The sequence below is a fragment of the Mustela nivalis genome (assembly GCF_964662115.1).
Source record: "Mustela nivalis genome assembly, chromosome: 10".
Taxonomy (NCBI): domain Eukaryota; kingdom Metazoa; phylum Chordata; class Mammalia; order Carnivora; family Mustelidae; genus Mustela; species Mustela nivalis.
The window spans coordinates 107,934,016-107,956,647 of NC_139029.1; the positions used below are offsets into that span (position 1 = coordinate 107,934,016).

The 22,632-nt window shown below is 42.8% G+C and overlaps 1 protein-coding gene and 1 long non-coding RNA gene across 2 annotated transcripts in view; both read right to left on the reverse strand.

The window, feature by feature from the left end:
* Positions 1 to 22,632, reverse strand: part of LOC309842017 — a 273,345-nt gene that overhangs the window by 125,077 nt on the left and 125,636 nt on the right. The gene's annotated exons all lie outside the window — the stretch shown is intronic.
* On the reverse strand, positions 19,439 to 22,171 carry LORICRIN (loricrin cornified envelope precursor protein). The gene is made up of 2 exons (XM_082685803.1): positions 22,146 to 22,171; positions 19,439 to 20,701 (listed from the first exon to the last, which is right to left on the reverse strand). Exon 2 carries the CDS (start codon positions 20,676 to 20,678, stop codon positions 19,671 to 19,673), a length of 1,008 nt encoding a protein of 335 aa, XP_082541929.1. The 5' UTR covers positions 20,679 to 20,701; positions 22,146 to 22,171; the 3' UTR covers positions 19,439 to 19,670.

The following is a 22,632-nucleotide window of genomic DNA, read 5'->3' on the forward strand; positions in this document are numbered from 1 at the left end:
CTTACACCATACACAGAAATAAACTCAAAATGGTTGAAAGACCTAACTTTGAGACAGGAATCCATCAAAATCCTAGAGGAGAACACAGGCAACAACCTCTTTGTTTTGGCCACAGCAACTTCTTGCTAGACACATCCTCAAAGACAAGGGAAACAAAATCAAAAGTGAACTATTGGGGCTTTATCAAGATAAAACATGCTGCACAGCAGAAGGAACAGTTGACAAAACTAAAAGTCAACCTTTGTAATAGGAGAAGATATTTGCAAATTTCTTTTGAAAGAAAGGTCTAGTATCCAAGATCTATAAATAACTTACCAAACTGAACACCCAAAAACCTGAAAAATCCAGTCAAGAAATGGGCAGAAGACATGAACAGACATTTCTCCAAAGAAGACATACAAATGGCCAACAGACACATGAGGAAATGCTCAACATCATTTGGCATCAGGGAAATACAAATCAAACCCACAAGGAAATGTCACCTCAAATGAGCAGAATGGCTAAGATGAACAATTCAGGAAAAGACAGATGTTGGTGAGGATGTGCAGAAAGGGGAATCCTCTTAGCTTGTTGGTGGGAATGCAAACTGGTGCAGCCACTCTGGAAAACAGCATGGAGGTTCCACAGGAAGTTAAAAATAGAGCTCCTTTGTGACCCAGGAATTGCACTATTAGGTATTTTTCAAAAGGATACAAATGTCGTGATTAAAAGGGCACACTTGCCCTCCAGTGTTTATAGCAGCAATGTCCATAGCAGCTAAAATATAGAGAGAGCCCAGATGTCCATCTGCAGATGAATGGATAAAGAAATGTGATATATAAAATAGGATGTTACTCAGCCATCAAAAACCATGAAATCTTGCCATCTTCAGTGACGTGGATGGAACTGGAGGGTATTACGCTAAGTGAAATAAGTCAGTCAGAGAAAGAAAAATGCCATATGATTTCACTCATATGTCAAATTCATGAAACAAAATAGATGAACATAGGTGAAAGGAAGGGAAAATAACATAAGATGGAAGCAGAGAGGGGACAAACCATGAAAGACTCTTAACTCTTGAAACAAACAGAGGGTTGATTGAGGGGAGGTGGGTGGGCAGGATGGGGCAAATAGTGATAGGCATCAAAGAGGCCATGCAATGGAATGAGAACTGATCATTATATGCAATAGAAGAATCTCTAAATTCTACCTCTGAAACTAATAATGCACTATATCTTAATTAAATTGAATTTAAATAAAAAAATAAAAATTATAATGAGATATTATACACAAGTTGCATTTATTAGTTTGAATTGTAGAGAACATCTACTTTCATGGTAATAGAGAATTACTATAAAAACTTATGTAAAATGAAATAAGTCAAATATTTAGCAAGTGGCAGAACATTACTTGCCCGTCTCTAAAATTATGGGAAGTGGGGTGTTTGGGTGGCTCAGTCGGATAAGTGTCTGCCTTCCGCTCAGGTCATGATCCCAGGGTCCTGTCTGCAAGGAGCCTGCTTCTCCCTCTGCCTCTCTCTCCCCCCCCCCTCTCTCTGTCTCTTATGAATAAATAAATAAAATCTTTAAAAAAATAAGAAAGTTATGGGATACATTTCCTCTCATTTTGAGAAAAATTGTTTAGATAGTCTAAGAATTGACAAATGGCCTGGTTCTTACAAGTTGAATAAACATAACACTAATGTCCTTTGTTTCCAAAATATATTTTTTTAAGATTTTATTTATTTGAGAGAGATAGTGAGAAAGAGAGAAGAGAGCATAAGTAGGGGAGAGAGAAGCAGACTCCCCACTTGCCTGGGAGCCAAACGGGGGGCTTGATTCCAAGACCCCAAGACCATGACCTGAGCCGAAGGCAGACCCTTAACTTACTGAGCCACCCATATGCACCCCAAAGCATGCTTTATAAAGCAAAACACAGTTTGCCACGGAAAATAGTCTAGGAAAAATGTAAATATTCAAAACAGAATTAAGAACAGTAGAACACTTGGATGGCTAAGTAACTATGACAAATTTTGAATCTTCTCAACAAACAAAATATCCAGCTGTAGATTCTACAGTTGTTCCAGATAATATATTTTTCTACTTGTATAGGAACTATTACAAGTAAAAAATGAAGAGCTCATATACTGATGAATTTTGAAAAGCCAGGTTTTCCTTGACACCAAGGCCAGAGATGAACAGTAAAACTCCTATGTATATAGATTAAAAATTCTAAACACAATTATTGGTAACCTTAATCCAGAAATGCATAAACACAATATGCAATAACTCAACATTTACCCCAGAAATACAACTGACTTCTGTACATTGATTTTATATCCTGCCACTTTGCTGAATCCCTGTATGATTTCTAGCAATTGTGGGATGGAGTCTTTTGGGTTTTCCACAGTTTTCTTCATCTGTGAAGAGTGAGAGTTTGACTTGTTAACATTGTAAAACTTGAAAGCAATTTAATATCATCAGCAATACAATGAATAAGTATACAGCATTAGTCACATGTAGAATACTATACATCAGTGGAAATTAATGAAAAATAGTTTTATGCTTCAAAATTGATGAATCTCAAGAATTTAATGTTAAGTGGGATAAACATCATAGAAGATACCTCAAAGTATGAATCCATTTATATAAACATAAAAATGTGGTCAAAATTAAATATTACATGATTTAATCTTATATATCGTCAAATTTAAAGCAATGATTTTCACAAATTCAGGATGAGGTGGAATTGGAGGTTGTGACTGGGAGGAAGCACCCAATACATTTCTAAACTACTAGTAATTATCTACTTCTTAAGATATGTGTTAGATACATGTTAAGTGTTGAGGTATTCATTTTATTAATTTTAGACTATAACTATATAATATGTACTCTGACTATATGAGATATTTAACAATCTTTAAAAGGAAAACAAAATGGATATGTATATTCAATATACATATAAATATAATGCAAGATAAAGACCTTCACAGGATTAAGGTGATCTGCTAGTAATGTAATTACCTGTCAGAACAAAAAACAATAATTTAACAGTTTTATAGAGGAAGAAAGTAGAACCAAAAGACTTGACATTACTAAGTTACAAAAAAAAAAAAAAAAAGGAAAAGAAAAGAAAAGGAAACAGATCAAAAGATGACCAAATGGTACAGTTAGCAGACTTTCAAACAGTTACCAAGATGGTAATAAATTGATAGGAAAAATTGTAAGAATAAGTATCAGATGTGGAATCTTAGTAGTAAATGGACACCTTACAATAGAAACTAATGGACAATATATTAATAAAAAGTACAATATTTGAAATGAAAATTTTACTGGATCAGCTTCACAGAAGCCTGAGTTCAGCAAAAGAATCAGGGAACTTGAATAAAAGTAAATAGAAATTATTCAAACTGAAGTAGGAGAGAAAACAGAATGAAAAAAAAAAAAAAAAGAACTGTATTTAAGACATGTGGAGAAATATCAAATTAGTTAACAAATATGTAGAGTCCCAGAAATGAAAAGAAGAGGAAAGGAAGAAAAGAAAAGAAGCAAAGGAAAGAAAAAAGAAGAGAAGAGGCACGGAAGAAAGGAAGAATAAATTTTTGAGAGGATAATATTAAACAATATTTTAAAAATCAAACCACAAATAAAAGAAACTCAGAGAATGCCAATCAGGGCAGATAAAAAAAGGAGACCCTACCTTGGCTTATTTTAATTAAATTACTGAAAAACAAAAATGAAGAGAAAAAATTTGAGAAATGAGTCAAAGTAAAGAAACACATTACCCTCAGGGGAAAAATCATGAACAAAGAACCTCAGACTGGATTAAAAAATCATGACCTTAATATGTTATTTACAAAAGATACATTTTATTATTCATTCATTCATTCATTCATTTTAAGAAAGAGAACACAAGGGAGAGGGGCAGTGATAGAGGGAGAAAGAGAAAATCTTAAGCATGTTCCACACCCAATGCAGAGCTAGACACGGGTCTTGATCTTGTGACACTGAGATCAGGTTCTGAGCCTGAAATCAAAAGTTGGATGCTGAATCAACTGAGCCACTCCAGTTCCCCCAAAATACTTTAAATATGAAGATGCAGAGAGGTTAAAAGTAATAATATGAGAGAAGATATTCCATTACAAAACTATAGTGACTGCATTGCTATCATATAAATTTGACTTCAAAACGAGAGATTATGATATGTAAAAGGAAACATTTCATAGTGCTTCATCTGGAAGATATAACAATTCTAAATGCATTTGTACCTAATAATAATCATAATTGATGGCATTAACTCCTTTCTCTCAGTAACTGAACTAGTAGACAAAAATCAGTCAAAATTTAAGAACATTGAACAAATACTATTAACCAATAACGAAATTGACTTAAACATCCAAGAACTACACAATATTTTTTTAAAAAAATGCTTTAGGGATCCTGGGTGGCTCAGTCTGTTAAGAGTGCCTTCAATTCAGGTCATGATCCCAGGATCCTGGGCTCCCTGCTCATCAGGGAGTTTGCTTCTCTCCTCTCCCTCGGCTTGTGCTCTCTTTCTCTCTCTTCCTGTTACTCAAATAAATAAATAAATGCTCCAAAAAAAAAAAAATTCAAAAATGTTTTAAATGCACATGAAACTTTCTTTAAGATAGATTTTATGTTGGAGATACAGGATAGTTCTATATAGTTCAAATAATTGAAATCAAACAGAATATGTTTTCTGACCACAATGAAATGTAATTAGAAATTAGTAACATTAAAGAGCAGCTGGGTGACTCAGTTGTTACGCATCTGCCTTTGGCTCAGGTCATGATCCCAGGGTCCTGGGATTGAGCCCCACATTAGGCTCCCTGCTCAGTGGGAAGCCTGTTTCTCCCCTGCTTGTGTTCCCTCTCTCACCGTCTCTCTCTCTCTCTCTCTGACAAATAAATAAATAAAATCTTAAAAAAAAATAAATTAGTAACATTAAGATATCTAGAAAGGAAACAAACAGAGTTGCTGGGGAGTGGGGAGGAGGGAATAGGGTAACTGGGTTATGGACATTGGGGAGGGTATGTGCTATGGTGAGTGCTATGAATTGTGTAATATTTATGATTCACAGACCTGCATCCCTGAGGCAAATAATACATTATATGTTAATTAAAAAAAGATATATCTAGAAAGTCCCCAAGATTTAGAAATTAGGTAATATGCTCCTAATAATTCCTGGGGTAGGGGAAAGAAATCAAAAAAGGTATTAAAATATTTTGTAATGAGTGATAATGAAAAAACAGCTTATTAAGATTTGGTTTGTGGAAAACTAGTTATAGATCACTGACTCTGAGCATCTTAAGGCTATAACAAAAGGAAACAAAACCATTTTTACTAACAGTAGAAAATACAAACTATGATATATTTATACACTGGATAAACTAAAAGACAATGAAAAATAAAAAGCTACTGCTCAAAATAATGTAGGAAGTGTTGAATCCAACAGCCAAGAAAGAATTGAGACATATTTGGTGCAAAAAGGTGGTTATATTAAAGCATGGGAACAGGACCTATAGGTAGAAAGAGCTGCACTGGGGTTGTGATGGGTAACTGATGATATAGTTGCAAGTTGCGGAGGCGATTAGGGATAACATAAGTCTCTAAGGAATTTTGGAAACAAGGTTTCCAGCACCTTGAGGGGGCTAGCTATTGTTAGGAAAAGGTCATTCACTACTGTCTAATAAAACCCTAGTCATGAGACCCTTCAGAAGTATATCAGTGAGCCATATGCTTGGAGGATGACTGTTAACATGTATTTTGGGGGGTAGAGATAAAGCAAGTTCCTAAAGGGATTTTTATATGTTAAAGAAGACTTACAGGGTCATGTAGGGGTTGGGATAATGTTAAGCGAAGATTTCCTTTTCCCTGAGCAAAATACTAACTTAACATTAGTTAAGTTCCTCTCAGAACTCAGAGGCAGCTGAGTTCTGAGAGGAAGGTCATACTACCTGTTTCAAGGACTTGTCAGTGGGCTGTAGGTAGTAAGGAAATTTAATTTTTCTTTTTGTCTTTGTTTCCCACATCAAAAACAAGCACATGAATAAATATCCCAAACATAATACTGAGCAAAAAAAATACCACAGGATTATATTTACATAACCTTCAAAAATAAGCAAAATTCATCTACAGTAATAGAAGTCAGAATGGTAATACATTTAGTGTAGTTAATTACTGGGAGGGGTATAAGGAAGGCTTCTGAGGTGTAGTTATTGGAGTGAGTTCACTTGGCAAAAGTTAATTAATCTGTTATTTATATTTTGTGTATTTGTATGAAGATGTTCCTCAACTTATAGCTGGGTTGAAACAGTCCCTGTGTACCTGGGAAACTTCTTGCTGCCTGCTGACCCTACCTTTTTCTTCCAATCAAAGCACCAGCTAAGGAGCAAGTCGAGACTTGTCCAAACCAGTCTACATTAAGTTGGACCCCAGTGCAGAACTTTCCCTGGCATTCCCTTCATTATAACACTGAAAGTCATGTCTAGGTGTGGATATTTAATATGTTAACTTGACAATGACTCATGAAGAAGCACAACCTTTCAGTGCACAGGTGCTAATAAATCCTCTCCTCTACATGTTTAGATGGCACACTTTTCCCACCTAAGTTTCTTTAATAAACCCTCCCTGACCTATTCCCAGTGAGTCAGCCTGAGGATTCTTTCCTTTGTGCTTCTCCCTTGTGCTTTAGCATAAACCCCAATAAAGTCTTGCCTGTGCTTTTAAATTTGGGGTCCAGCCTCCTTTCTACCATTGCTGGGACCAAGGGCTCAAGTCCAATAACAAGATTATGTCCTACTAAATGAATTGTAAATTGAAAATATCTTAAATTGAAATACATTTACTACACCATAACCTACCAAACACCATAGCTTAGCCTGACCTACCTTAAATATGCTCAGAACACTTACATTTGTCTACAATTGGGCAAAATAATCTAACACAAAACACATTTTATAATAAAGGTTTGCATATCTCATGTAATTTATTGAACACTGCACTGAAAGTGAGAAGCTGAATAGTTATATGAGTACAGAATGGTTCTAAGTGTATCAGTCATTTACCCTCAAGAATGTGTGGCTGACTGGAAGCTGCCCAGCATCATAATAAAGTATTGTTCCACGTATTACTAGTCCAGGAAAAGATCAAAATTGAAAATTTGAAGTAAAGTTTCTACTGAATAAATATTGCTTTCTCACCATTATAAAATATTTTTGTTTTTTGAATTGATTTTTTCTTTTTTATTTAAATTCAATTTAGTTAATATATAGTGTATTATTAATTTCGGGGTATAATTTAGTGATTCATCATCAGTCGCATATAACATTCAGTGCTCATTACATCAAGTGTCCTCCTTAATGTCCATCACCCAATGACCCCATCCCCCCTTCCCTGAAGCAACCCTCATTTTGTTTCTTAGAGTTGAGTCTTTTATGATTTGTCTCCTGCTCTGTTTTTATCTTATTTTTCCTTTACTTCCTCTATGTTCATCTATTTTGTTTCTTAAATTCCACATATGAGTGAAATCATATGGTATTTGTCTTTCTCTGACTGATTTATACCACTTAGCATAATACCCTCTAGTTCCATCCATTTGTGGATGGATGTCTGGGATCTTTCCACATAAAATTAAAAAAAAAAAATTAATCAGAAATTGGGGACCATCTGAATATGTATGCTATAATTTGCAAATATTTTTTACTATATCTCTTTGTATATGTATCTTTTTTAATTTTAGTGGCTGCTATGGATATTACACTATGTATATTACATAACTCATTACAGTCTATTGGTATGGACATTTTACCTCTTTAATTGAAATGTAGGCCTTACCTCCATTTGGTCCTTTACTCTCCCCAGTTATAATACAATTTTCTTAAATTTTTCTTCTACATACATTGAGAACTACATCAGTGTTTTGGTTGCTGGTTCAATTGTCAATATAATCTAAACAAACTTGAGAGAGGAAAGATAATGTCCTATATTTAGTTGCAATTTTACACTTTGCGTTGTTCTTTTTTCCTGATATTCTAATTTGCCTTCTTTGATTATTTCCTTTTTGTCTGATGAACTATTAGCCATTCTTTAAGAGTAGGTCCACTGGAAACATTTTTTTTCTTTCACCTGAGACTGCAGCTCACCTACATTCCTAAAGAATGTTTTCACTATATAGAATTCTGGATTGGCAGTTTTTTTTTCTTTTAACACTTGAAAAATGTGCCACTTCTTTTTGGCTTTAATGATCTGTCTTTCTTTTTTTCTCTTTCTTTTGCCTTTATGGTTTCTGATGAATAATCTGTTGCCATTCAAACCATAGTCTCTACCTGCTTTCAAGATTTTTTTCTTTGTCATTTTTTCCTTTTTCTAAGTTTGATTATGATGTTTTTCTGGTGTGAGTTTCTATTCTTTCTTTCCCTCTCTCTCTCTCTTTGCTTTAATATGTACAACTCTTATAAATATTTTCTTTGCATGTTTTTTGTAGCTTTATTGAGATATAATTGACACAAAATATTGTGTAAGATAAAGGTATACAACATGTAGATTTGATACATTTAAGAGTTGCAAAATGATTGCCATCATAATATTAGCTGCCATTTCCATCTTGTCACATCGTTACCTATTCTTTTTTTGTGATGAAAAGATTTAACATCTATTCTCTTAGCCATATTCAAGTATATTATACAGTATTGTTAGCTGCAATCACCTGCTTTACATTAGACTGCCAAGCTTGTTAATCTTATAACTGGAAGTTGTCCCCTTTGACTGGTATCTCCTCATTTTTTCCACCTCCCAGCTCCTGGTAACCACTAGGCTACTCTTTGTCTCTCAGAGTTTGTCTTTTTTACATCCCAAATATAAGTAATATTATACAGCATTTCATAATGCCCTTATGGTCCATCTAAGTTGTCTCAAATAGCAGGAATTCCTTCTTTGTCATAGCTGAATAATATTCATATATTCTTCTTTATCCATTCATCTACTGATGAAATTTAGGAATTATGAATAATACTGCAATGAACATGAAAGTACAGATATCTCTGCAAGATCCTGATTTCAATTCTTTTAGATATATACCCAGAAGTGAGATTGCTGGATCATATGGTAGTCCTATTTTTAGTTTTATGAAGAACCTCCATATTGAAATATGATAATAAAGTGTGGGAACAGTAAGCCAATCTTATTATACTCAAGTAACACATATCCATGAGAATTCTCAATTTTGGTAAGACACCAAAAACTGGGAAGTTGTAATCCAAAAAGACCAGATCAGACTAGTTAGGAAGCATGAGCACACATGACTTTTCAGAGGAAAGAACACCAAAGGACAATTTTCATATTCTCTTAACACAGGGGACGAGGAGGAGGAGGAAGAAGTCCTTCTCCCCTCCAGTGAGTATATATAACAAAGAAAACAGGATGCGTGGATCTGTTTAGGGAAGATTTTTCTTCTAATGAAAGTTATATGTGAGGATGAGGTTACTAAGGAAAGTGGTGGGATCACTTTCTTTAGAGATCCTTAAAAATTGGATTGCTTGATGGAGGACATGGGGAGTTAGAGAGGAGAAAGGAGTTGGGGGAAATTGGAAGGGGAGGTGAACCATGAGAGACTATGGACTCTAAAAAACAGTCTGAGGGGTTTGAATTGATGGGTGGGTGGGAAGTTGGGGTACCAGGTGGTGGGTATTATAGAGGGCACGGATTGCATGGAGCACTGGGTGTGGTGAAAAAATAATGAATACTATTATGCCAAAAATAAATTAAAACAAACAAACAAACAAACAAAAAGAACCTCCATATTGTTTCCCATAATAGCTGTACTCCCATCAAGAGTGCTCTAGGTTGTCCCCCCCTCCCCCTACATTTTTGCCAATATCATTCTCTCTTATCTTCTTGATTACAGCCATCCTGACTGGTGTGAGGTGATATTTCATTATGGTGTTGGTTTGCTTTCCCATGACAGTTAGTGATGTTGAGTACCTTTTCATGTACCTTTTGGCCATCTGTGTGTCTGGACAACTGTATATTCCAGCTTTTCTTTCAAAGTTTAAATTAAGTTGTTATGTTTTTGCTGTTGAGTTGTAAGTTTTTTTTTTCCCCTAAATTTTAGATATAGGTGCTAACTGAGCATTTAAGAAAAAAAAAAAAAAAAAAAAAAAAAAAAAAAACTAAAAAAAGAGGTTTTAGATATAAACCCCTTATCAGTTATATGATTTGCAAATATTTTTCCCATACTGTAGGCTACCTTTTCATTTTGCTAATTGTTTCTTTTTCTGTGAGAAGCTTTTTAGTTTGATGTAGTCACATTTATTTATTTTTGCTTTGGTTGCTTGTGCTTTGTTGTCAGATTCAGAAAATTGCTGCTGAGACCAATGTCAAGGAACTTTACCCAATGCTTTCCTAGAGTTTTATAGTTTCAGGTTTTAAATTTTAAATTTTAAATTCATTTTAAATTTATTTTTGTGGAGTAATGTATTGTTGTGGTTTTCTTTCAGTTTATCCTGTTTGAAGTTGATTTATCTTCTTAAAGCTGTAGAATTATGCATTTCACCAAATTTAGGTACTTTTGATCTATTATTTCTTCTAATATTTTTTAATCCCACACTTTCTTCTCTTTTTGGAATTCTAATTACAAGAATGATAGCTCTTTGGTAGTCCCACAGGTTCATGAAGCTCTCTCTCTCTCTCTCTCTCTCTCTTTTTTTTCTTTTTCAGTCTATTTTCTCTATCACTGAGATTAGATAATTTCTATTGACCTATTTTTGAGTCCACTGATTCTTTAGTCTGTCATTTCCATTCTGCTATTGAGCCTATGCAGTTAATTTTATATTTTTCAATTCTAAAATTTAATTCTATAACTGTTTATTAAATTCTTAGTTCAAAAATTCCACTTGATTCTTCTTTATATCTTCTATTTCTTTGCCAAAATTTTCTATTTTTTCGACTGTGTTTGTAATTTCTTGTTGAAGCATTTTTACAATGTTTTTAAAGTCCCTTTCAGGGGTGCCTGAGTGGCTGTTGTTAAGAGTCTGCCTTTGGTTCAGATCATGATCCCAGGGTCCTGGGATTGAGCCCCATATCAGGCTCCCTGCTCAGTGGGAAGCCTGCTTCTCCCTTTCCCACTCTCCCAGGTTGTGTTTCCTCTCTTGCTGTGTCTCTCTCTGTCAAATAAATAAGTAAAATCTTTAAATAAATAAAGTTTCTATCAGAAAATCCACAAATCTGTATCATTTCAGTGTTAGTTGTAAGGATTTATAGGTGAGATAAACACGACACCAGGCGAAGTGGGTGCAAGGCAAGATTTATTAAAGGCATTCTCCCACGAAGTTTCAGGGCTCAGGGGAAGGGGAGCCAGGAAAATTGTGCTGGAAGGAGGTGGGCACCCTCAGGTGAGGTTCCTAGACTCCAGAAAGGGGAGTGGGAAATGTCGCACTGGGAGGCAGTTGGCGGGGATCTTTTATCTGTTTCTTGCATAGGTATCAGGTTACCTATGGAGACGTGACCTGGGCATACATCCTTTTGACGGGAGAGTCAAGGGTGAAGGAAAGGGGGGGAGGAGGCTGGAAGACAGCAGAACTGGCGGTCATTTCTATTGTTCCTCCTGCACTCCCGGAGCCTGCCGACCTAACATTCGGACCTTTTTGGTGTAATAGGGGCAGCGACTCAGATCTGGCTACTTCCTGCTGGCAAAGGGGCATCGTCATAGGGTCCTTTGGATGTGGGTAGGCGGGTATAGGGAAGCGGTCCCCGCCCCTATTACACCAAAAAGGTCAGAATGTTAGGTCGGCGGGCTCCAGGAGTGCAGGAGGAACAATAGAAATGACCACCGGTCCTGCTGTCTTCTAGCCTCCTCCCCCGCCTTTCCTTCACCCTTGATTCTCCCCCGCCAACTCCCTCCCAGTGAGACTTCCCCCATTCCACTTCCCAGAGTCAAGGAACCTCACCCGAGAGTGCCCACCTCCTCCCAGCGCAACTTTCCTGGCTCCCCTTCTCCTGAGCCCTGAAACTTAAAGGGAGAGTGCCTTTAATAAATCCTGCCTTGCACCCACTTCTCCTGGTGTCCTATTTATCTCGCCTATAAAACCTTACATTTGGTGCCTGAAACCTGGGAGGAGATTGAGCCCCCCCCCACCCCCCACCCCCCCACCCCCCCCGCCCCCAGTGGGGAGGATCTCTCTGCTCCCTAGCTGGACCTGGACCTGCCTTTCCCAATGCCATTTCTGAAGCCATGGTGAGTTTCCCCTGATTCCACGCCTCCTTCCGGAAAGCCCTGCCTAATCGGGGCCACATCAGAGCAGACCCTTGACCCCGAGAGGCTGGGAGACGTCCTAACCTCTAGGGCAGTCAACAGTTCTTCTGCAACCCAGTGGTGGATGAGGGGATGCCTTCCTCCAGCCCTGGAGTTGCCCAGCAATTAATCATGGGGTCCTTCCAATCCAAATTCGACCCTAAAACATCCCGGGGGGGAGGGGAGGGGGTTTAGGCCTGTTGGCCAATCTTAAAACCCTGGAACTGAACCAGGGCCTGGGAAAATAACATTACTGTACTGTCGCTTGGCCACAATACCGATTAGACAATCAGTCCCAAAGACCTCCTGAAGACATGTTTAATTATCAGATTCTCATGGACCTAAAATAACCTCAGCAGACACCAAGGCAGATGGGCCAAGGTCCCTAGTGTTCAGGATTTCTGAACTGGTGCCCCTCCCCTTCCCCGCTCCTATCCCAACTCCTGACAAAGTTATCCACAGTAAACACAAAACTTCAATCAAAGTTTACTGAAGGTCAAATAAGCTCATGTTATTTGTTAAAATCTGTTAGTAAAGAAATGACTAACTGATGGTTAATTGTCTGTCTCAAAGTTTTAATGGCTAATTGCTGAGATGGCTTTCAAAGTCTTTGGTAACCTGAAAGTTTAAAGTTTTGCTTAGATGACAAATGAAATTAAATTGTTGGACATTTAGGTCTTTTCCAAAGAGTATAAAATGCCAAGTCATTGATTACTGAACATAGGTTTTTGCTTTTGACTTCTTACAGCAAAGAAAATAAGAATATTTAAATCTGTTAGTAAGCATGGTTTGTGCTTAACTGATTCATAAATTGGCATCTAAAGAATTCTGTTATAACTATTCACAATTGATTAATAACTGACTGGAGGTTAATAACTAAAGGTGTTTCTAAGAGTACAAAATTCTGCTAACTGTAAGACTGATGGAAATAAAGGAAGCCACTCTGTATGTAGGAAAGTAGAAGATATATAAGAAAGATTTAAGGAATGGGAGTACATTTTATTGAAAGTAAAAGATAATTTTGTACTAAATAAGATGGTTGTTTGGGACAAAACCTAAATGCAAAGGAAAGTTGTAGAAGGTTTGTGAAGGGAAATCATTCAGGAACCCAATGAAAACCCAGCCATGTTTCTTTTTCTTTTTTTTTTTTTAAGATTTTATTTATTTATTTGACAGAGAGAGATCACAAGTAGGCAGAGAGGCAGGCAGAGAGAGGAGGAAGCAGGCTCCCTGCTGAGCAGAGAGCCCGATGTGGGGCTCGATCCCAGGACCCTGAGATCATGACCTGAGCCAAAGGCGGAGGCTTTAACCCACTGAGCCACCCAGGCGCCCCCCAGCCATGTTTCTTAACTGATGTACTGAGGCGCTGACTCAGTACACTTGCCTAGACCTGGCCTCTCTGGCAGGGTCGACATTTTAGCTACTCACTTTATTTCTCAGTCAGCCGCCAACATTCGGAAAACATTAAAGAAAGTGGAGGAGGGCTCTCAAACTCCCATTTCTGATCTGGTGAAAATGGCATTTAAAGTATTTAACTCCCAAGAAGAGGCAGCAGAACTTAAGCATCAAGCCAGACTCCAACAGAAGGTCCAATTGCAGACCCAAGCCCTGGTAGCAGCCCTGAGGCCGGCAGGTTCTAGCAGTCAACAGAAGGGAGCACCTAACTGCTTCCCTCCAGGGGCCTGTTTCAAGTGCAGAGCCGAGGGACACTGGGCCTGTCAATGCCCCAATCCAAAAGCGCCTACTAGGCCGTGCCCTCAATGCCACATGATGGGCCATTGGAAATCGGACTGCCCCAGCCTTGGTGGATTCCTGTCACCTCCATGTGGTGGAGACCCTGAGTCGGTAAGTCCTGCCTTCCAACTTCTCAGATTGGAGGATGACTGATGGAGCCCAGACTTGGACACCCCTCTCACCCATGCCAAGCCCAGGGTCATGCTCCAGGTAGTGGGTAAGTCCATTTCCTTTCTGTTGGACACAGGACATTCTGTCCTGCCTTCCTACTTGGGTCCTACTCATCCCTCCCCAGTTGCAGTTATAGGAATTGATGGTACTTCCTCCACTCCAAAAGCCAGCCCACCCTTACCTGCAGCCTGGATGGGTTCCCTTTCTCACACTCCTTCCTCATTATCCCTTCCTGCCCTGTTCCCCTACTAGGCAGGGACATCCTCCACAAACTTCAGGCCACCATTCATCTCTCTCCCTCTCCCTCGACTTCTGCTCACCTCATCCTCCCTCTACTCCCCTCTGACTCATCCTCTATCCCAGACTGTCTCCCCTCCATAGACCCGCAGGTATGGGACATTCCTAGATCTATAGTAGCAACCCACTGGCAAGGACTTAAGCCCATCATCGCCCATCATTGACTGCCTCCCACAGCAGGGTCTCCTTATCCTGATTAACTCTCCAAGCAACTAGATGTCACCGCCCAGGGATGGCAGCCTGCCTCAGGGCCCTAGCGGCAGCCGCTTCTCTGACAAAGGAGGCCCTCAAACTTACCTTTAGGACAGCCCATCATGGTCTTCTCCTCCCATCGACTGATGGACTTAGTCAGCCACAAATCCTTGGCACAACTCACTCCTTTCCATCTCCAACTCTACCACCTGCATATGACCAGGTCACACACTCTCTTCCCTCTCCTAAATCCCGCCACTCTCTTGCCAATACCTTCGTCTATCCCCACTCCTTCCCATTCCTGCTCTCAACTCCTGGAAGAACTCTCTCCCTCCCATCCAGGACTTTCAGACCTGCCACTGCCTGACCCTGATTACACTCTATTCGTGGATGGGAGCTCCCTTATAGTTCCAGATGGACAGCAACAAGCGGCCTATGCAGTGGTCACCCTGGACACGGTCATAGAAGTGGTCCCCCTTCCCATTGGGACTACTTCTCCAAAGGCAGAACTTGTGGCTCTTACCAGGGCCGTTCACTTATCTGAGGGCCAACGGGTCACTATACTGACTCCCAAGTATGCTTTCCTTATTACTCACATTCACTCTGTCCTCTGGCGAGAAAAGGGGATTTCTCATGACCAAGGGAACCCCCATAGTCAACGGGCCTCTTATTGCCAAACTCTTTGAGGCTCTCAATTACCCTACTGAGGTGACTATTGTCCACTGTCATGGCCATCAGGCCTCCAATGACCCCATCTCTTTGGGGAACAACAAGGCCGACTCTATTGCCTGACAAATAGCCTTAAACTCCTCTCCAGCCCCTCTCCTGTTTCTCAGCACTCCTCACAGTCCCTCGTACACTGATGAGGAGACTCGGGCCCTTAAAACATTAGGTGGCAGGTTGGATGACAAGGGATGGTATTTTTGTCCAGGACAAAATTGCCCTCCCGAACAGTCTAATCCACACCCTCATTATTGACATCCACCAGTCTCTCCACATCGGTCCAAAGGCCCTATACCAATTTCTCCAACCTCTCTTTCACCACCCCCTCCTCCAAAAGACCACTAAGGAGGTTCAGCAGGCCTGCAGAACCTGTTTTGCGGTCAATGCCCAGGGTGGCCTCCGCAGACCGGGACCCACTCACCAGCTCCGTGGGCGTCAGCTAGGCTAGGACTGGCAACTTGACTTCACTCACATGCCTCGACACCAAACCTTCAGAAACCTGCTAACTCTTGTGACACCTTCACAGGCTGAATTGAGGCATTCCCCACCGCTAGGGAAACTGCAGATGTGGTCGCCGCGGTGCTCATTGAACACATCATTCTGAGGTTTGGACTCCCTCGAACTCTACAATCAGACAATGGACCGGCCTTCATCTCCAGCATCACACAACCAATCTCTGAGAGCCTAAACATCACCTGGAAACTCCATATCCCCTATCACCCCCAATCCTCGGGTAAGGTCGAGAGGCCAATGACCTCCTCAAGGAACAACTCACCAAATGCACTCTTGAAACCCTCTTGGCCACTAACACTCACCCACCTTAGGACCTCTCCTCCAGGCCCGTCAGGACTCAGCCCCCTTGAGCTCTTGTACTGCAGGCCCTTCCTACTCAATCACAACCTGCCTGCCTCTCCTCCACCCCTCCTATCTTATCTGCCCTATCTGACCCTCTTACAGGCCCTCCTAAGGGCTCAGGCAGATGCAACCATCCCCTCCCCCAACAGCCCCCAGGTGGAGACTTCCCCCAGGCCCTAAATCCTGGGGACCAAGTTCTCCTATGAGAACTTCACCCAAAGTCCTTACAGCCCAGTTGGACTGGCCCCCATACTATTATTCTCACAACTCCCACAGCGGCAAAACTCCTAGGACACCACCCGTGGGTACACATCTCAACTCTAAAACCAGCCCCACCACAGGGTGGCTGGACTTCCCAAACCCTGGGGCCCAAGAGGTTTCGGATTTCCTGTAGCACTTCTCCTCACCCTCCTCCTTTTACCCTCCCCCCCCCAATAGCTGCCCCTCCGGTGACCCTGGGTTCAGGTGGCACTTTTTCCTAGTGAAAATTTGGACCCATGGGGACACCACACGGTCTAGTCAGCTGGTCACCACAGATTGCCAGCCCAGAGGATGCCAGCCCTAGCAGAAATGGCTGTCCTCTCCACCCCCCTCCTGAGACAGAAAAGGGCTGTGTTTCTTCCCTTGGTTATTGGGGTCTCCTTGGCATCTTCCCTAGTGGCCACCAGGCTGGGCACCAGGGCCATAGCTCACTCCAGAGACACTACCTGAGATATATCTGAACAGCTCTGAACAGCCGTGGAGGTCTCAGCCTGGTGTTCCTACAATGACAGGTTACCTCAGTGGCCCAGGTAGCCCTACAGAACCAACAAGCCCCACACCTGCTCACCACAGACAAGGGAGGAACCTGTTTATTCCTCAATGAAGAATGCTGCTATTATATCAAGGAATCCGGTATAGTCGAAACCAATATTGGTGCCCTGGCAAAAATGTGCGACTCCCTTGGTGGTCGGCATCGCCCTGGAATAAACCCCTCTCAGTGGTGGCTCTCCCCCTTAATGACCTGGCTCCTTCCAATTCTAAGTCCCCTTATTCTCCTCTTCCTATTAACACTTATTGCCTCCTGTGTTCTTCGCTTCATTCAGGATCACATCCCTGAGGTTTCCAGGGTCACTGTCAACCAACTCCTGCATCCCTATACCCGCCTACCCACATCCAAAGGACCCTATGACGATGCCCCTTTGCCAGCAGGAAGTAGCCAGATCTGAGTTGCCACCCCTATTACACCAAAAAGGTCCGAATGTTAGGTCGGCAGGCTCCGGGAGTGCAGGAGGAACAATAGAAATGACCGCCAGTTCTGCTGTCTTCCAGCCTCCTCCCCCCCTTTCCTTCACCCTTGACTCTCCCGTCAAAAGGATGTATGCCCAGGTCACGTCTCCATAGGTAACCTGATACCTATGCAAGAAACAGATAAAAGATCCCCGCCAACTGCCTCCCAGTGCGACATTTCCCACTCCCCTTTCTGGAGTCTAGGAACCTCACCTGAGGGTGCCCACCTCCTTCCAGCACAATTTTCCTGGCTCCCCTTCCCCTGAGCCCTGAAACTTCGTGGGAGAATGCCTTTAATAAATCTTGCCTTGCACCCACTTCGCCTGGTATCGTGTTTATCTCACCTATAAAACCTTACATTAGTATTGTCTTTTTTTTTTTTAATTCAAACTGAGATTTTGATGGTTCTTGGTATGGTAAGTAATTTTTGATTGTATGTTAAACATTTACAGCATTGTGTTAGGAGACAGGTCTCTGCTAATGCTGCACCAGTGAAGTCAGTGTGTATGTAGGGGATGTTATCTCCTCACTACATCCAGGTAGAAGTTCAATCTGTCAATTTTCTTCTTCCAAGATGGTTAGCTAAAACAGGGTGGATGTTATCCAAAAATATTTCTGCCTTACTAGGTCACCTTTTTATCTCTTTCTTGATCCTTTGGATAAAGAAAGCTGATTTGGGGGGAGCTATTTTTTTTGCCTGCACCTGTTGTCATTTATAGGTTGCAGACTTTCCAGTGTCCAGTCTGAGATAAATAAGAGGCAAAAAGAAAACCTAAGAAACTTACAGTGTCAGTCCTTAAGTTCTGAGGACTGTAGCTACTCTGCCTTCTCTCCACCTTTTAGACTTAATAAATAAATAAATAAAAAGAAATATATTATGCTCAAATACCTTAGTTATAGTTAGAGGCAGCAATAAGGGAAAATGAATCTACTCCATCTGACACAGAACTAAATATCCTACTTTTATTAAAAACAACAACAACAACAACAGAAATAATGCAGTGGTCAGAGTACTGTGGTCTTTAAAGCTGCTTCCTGTTTTGATTCTGTAAATGGAAGAGTCAGGGAGGGATAATTTGTCTATCTTCAGCAATGACTGGGTAGGGAGAGTACTTTTTTTTTTTTTTTGATGTAGCAGGGGTTTTGCTTTGAGTAAATCAATACGTTAACATTTACCTAGAGCTAGTAGAATTAGCATATGAAACAGGGCCTGCAGAGTTCCTGACCAGGTAAATGTTCTACATCTCTTTTAAAAGCTATGAGATTAACAGAGCAACTGTAGTTTCTTCCTTGTTAATTGGTATACTTCCTGTATTTCCCCATGACCTTACATACTTATGCTGTATATTCCTAAATTGGGTGAAGCTCCTTTAAGAGAGCAGGAAACAACTCCTCTACATCTTCTCTTCCTTACAGATGCCTCCTGAACATTGTTACACACTATAGAGGGTCACAAATATCTGATGCAATTATTCATTCTCCTGTGAGTCTGGGTAGCATAAGCTAGTCCTTCTTATGTACAACCACCCTGCTTTCAGACCTTGAAGAGTGTGACATGGACTATGAGAGATAGCATTTCCCCAGGGCAGACTTGTCTTTAAAAAACACTGAACTCAAGAATAAGACCCACAGGGACTACCCAACCCACCAGGAGCTGTTTATGGAAATCTCTTCCCAGGATCTTTGTGTCTGGGGCTCACCTCACCATCTTAAGGCATAAACCAGAGAGTTCACATCTTTGTTTATTGGTTGCCAGCCATTCCTCCCTGATTTTCGTCTCTCCACCCACCTTTCCCCCAATAAATACATTTGTTGAATGAATGTAGATATGAATGAGTGAATGGAGGAAAGATGAATGAAATAAAATGAATGAACTTGGAAGCTACAAAAGTGCCTGAAAACGCAGAAATTCTCATGAATTTCAAATTTATTGACTGAAGATGTCCCGGGGCTGGGAGATTGTTGTACAGAAACCAAAGAGGAAAAACTGCAGAACAAGATGCAGCCCCAGAGCTCAGTGGCTCAGGTGTTGACACCTGAAGGATTTGGGAACATCAGGGCAGTATCATGAGACCGTTAAGCCCATTGGCGCCCACGGAGAACATTTCCATCTCCTTCTTCTCCGCGGCGTCTAACGGACCTTATTTGCTTGGCCAGGTAGGCGCCTGCTTCTGCTGGGTCTGGTGGCAGATCGGGACGCCCTTGCCACCCCCGGAGGAACCGCCGCCCCCGGAGGAGCCACCGCCGCAGCCGGAGCCGCCGCCGCCCCCACCACTGGAGAAGCAGCCACCACCACCCCCGGAGGAGCCGCCGCCGCAGCTGGGGAAGCAGCCACCACCTCCCCCAGAGGAGCCGCCGCCGCAGCTGCCTCCGGAGGATCCTCCTCCGTAGCTCTGCTGAGGCATGCACGAGCCCTGGGTGGTCTGCTGAGAGAAGTAGCCGGAGCCGCCGCCGGAAGAGCCGCCGCCGCTGCAGCCTGAGCTGCCGCCGCCCCCAGAGGAGCCGCCGCCGCAGCCGGAACTGCCGCCGCCCCCGCAGCCGCCGCTGGAGGCGCTTCCGTAGCTCTGGCACTGGACCTCTTGGCTAGAGCCGCCGCCGCCGCCGCCGCCGCCGGAGTAGCAGCCACTGCTGCAGCCGGAGGAGCCGCCGCCGCCGCCGCCGCAGCTGGAGAAGCAGCCACCGCCGCCCCCCGAGGAGCCACCCCCGCAGCCCGAGCCGCCACCTCCGGAGCTGGAGAAGCAGCCACTGCCACCCCCGGAGGAGCCACCACCCCCGGAGTACTTGACACTCCCACCGGAACCTCCTCCGCAGCCTCCGGAGCCGCCTCCGCCGCCGCCGCCGCCAGAGTAGCCTCCGCAGCCAGAGCTGCTGCTGCCACCGCCGTAGTACTTGACGCTCCCGCCGGAGCCGCCGCCGCAACCGCCGGAGCTGCCGCCGCCGCCGCCGCCGCAACCTCCGGAGCTGCTGCCGCCGCAACCGCCGGAGCCGCCGCCGCCGCAGCCGCCGAAGCCGCCACCGCTGCCGCAGCCCGAGCCGCCGCCGCCGCTAGGGAATCCACACCCGCCGCCACCTCCGCCGCCTCCTCCGCCTGAGGTTTTCCCGCAGCCGACTGGGGGTAGAGGAGTGGGCTGCTTTTTCTGGTGAGACATCGTGTCTAAGGAGGAATGGAACCCTGGAAGGAGAGCAGAGAGCATCACTGGACCAGCCGCAAGAGGATGCTGCGGAGGAGGCAGCTGCATACATTCATGCAGCCCTGGAAAGGCCCATCAACCTCAGAGCAGCACTGTCTGGGCCTGGTTTGAAGTCCCCTGTTGAGATCTGGGAGAACTCTCAGATGGGACTCTTATGATTAGTGCTTTCGGAAGAGTTGTACTCCCCCTCAGAAAGTCTTTACCAAGCTTTAAATAGGCCAGTAGTGTTGCCCATTTCTTTCTCCCAGCTTGGCCTCTGGCATCTGCTGTGTGATTTGACAGCAAATGACCCACACTCCCTCATCCGTCCTCGACTTCTATAAAGCACTTCTATAGACCACTTTATCTTTCAGGTCTCCATTCCCAATACGGATTCTCTGAATGCAAATAGAAATTAGCACAAACCTCCACCTAAGGTAGGGGATTTTATGCATCCCTGGCACAACGGAAGGGAGGTTTGTCTGAATGTCAGAGGTTTTTGCTCCCCACCCGACACGCTCTTAGTTCAGGGATGCCATGGTGGGTGGCTCATTCAACTAAGTGTCAGACTCTTGATTTCGGCTCAAGTCATGATCTCAGGGTTAGATTTAGCCCAGAGGCAGGCTCCTCCTTCAGCAACGAGTCTGCTTAAGATCCTCTCTCCTCTCTCTCTCTCTCTCTCTCTGCCCCTCCCCGCTAAAATAAATAAATCTTTAAGGGGTGAAAAAAGCGCTCTTATTTCAAATTCTTGGTCTGAGCCTAAGCATGATACCAGGGCTAGTTATCAGAAAAGGCTACCCCCTCCCACCCCTGGTCCTGTCTGGACATAGGGGAAAAGACCCAGTGTTCCTTTGGACCAGCATCTCTGACCCGAAGATGTAGGCTTTGTTTACATCCAAGCTTGGTTGAGGCGACCATTACTAGTAGGAAGTTGTGTCCCAGCATCTCATACCATTTCTCTTTCAAAACATCTCTGAAAAACTGGTACCGGGTTCCTGTGGCTCCCCAAATCTCCCCCATCTGCAGCATTCTCTGAATTACTCTCCCAGTTCTCCCTTACTCTTTGGAAGTAAAACTCAGCCTCTCCTCCTGACAGGTGCAAGAGGTCCATCCTGCCCATTCACAGGGGTAGTCTACAGAATGTCCATGTGTGCCCATCACTGCCTGGCTCTACTGGGATGCCAGAGAGACAGAACGTAGTCTTGCCTTTGTGGAATTCCCATTCTGGCCAGAAAACCAGAGATACCATCTGTGGAGCAGCAGCTCAGCCCCCAACTTCCAACCTGAATTACCTCTAAACATGAATGCAGTTGGAAAGGCAGAGATCCTATAGTTTCCAAAGAGAAGAGAGGCCTTACAGGTAGGTCTGTGCCCTGGTCCACCTAGCCTGAGCAGGGCTAGGGAAGACTAGCTGGAAAGATGAGAGCCAGGAGAACTCACACTTACCTGAAGCACCAGGGGCTGAGTGAGGAGAGAAGATGCTGGCTTAGGTGAGCTCTGGAGCTTCCAAGGTTTTATACAACACTTGAGACCTGACTCATCTATTAATCTGGATCCACCTCTCATATTTGGACTCAGTTATGTGACCTATGGCTGCCGCCCCACCTGTCTGTTGATTACAGGCACAGGGTGGCCCATTCATGAAGATTTTTGCATACTCGAGATGGGCAGCCTAGTGTGCATCTCTGATGCAACTATGTAGCAGCCAAAGTGGATGGCAGACATTGTTTCCAAAACCTCTGGCAAAGGGCACATGCCATGAGACCTAGGTCTCTGACTCTTGAGGTGGCCCAAGAGAGTCACACTGGAGATCTCAGTTCTTAGTCCAAGAAGTGGGAACTACTCTTTGGCTTTTGATCCCATTGCTTGGAACCCTTGGAACTTTAGAGAGAATCCATCCCTCTTTTGCCTAAAGTTTCTCCCCCAGGGTTTC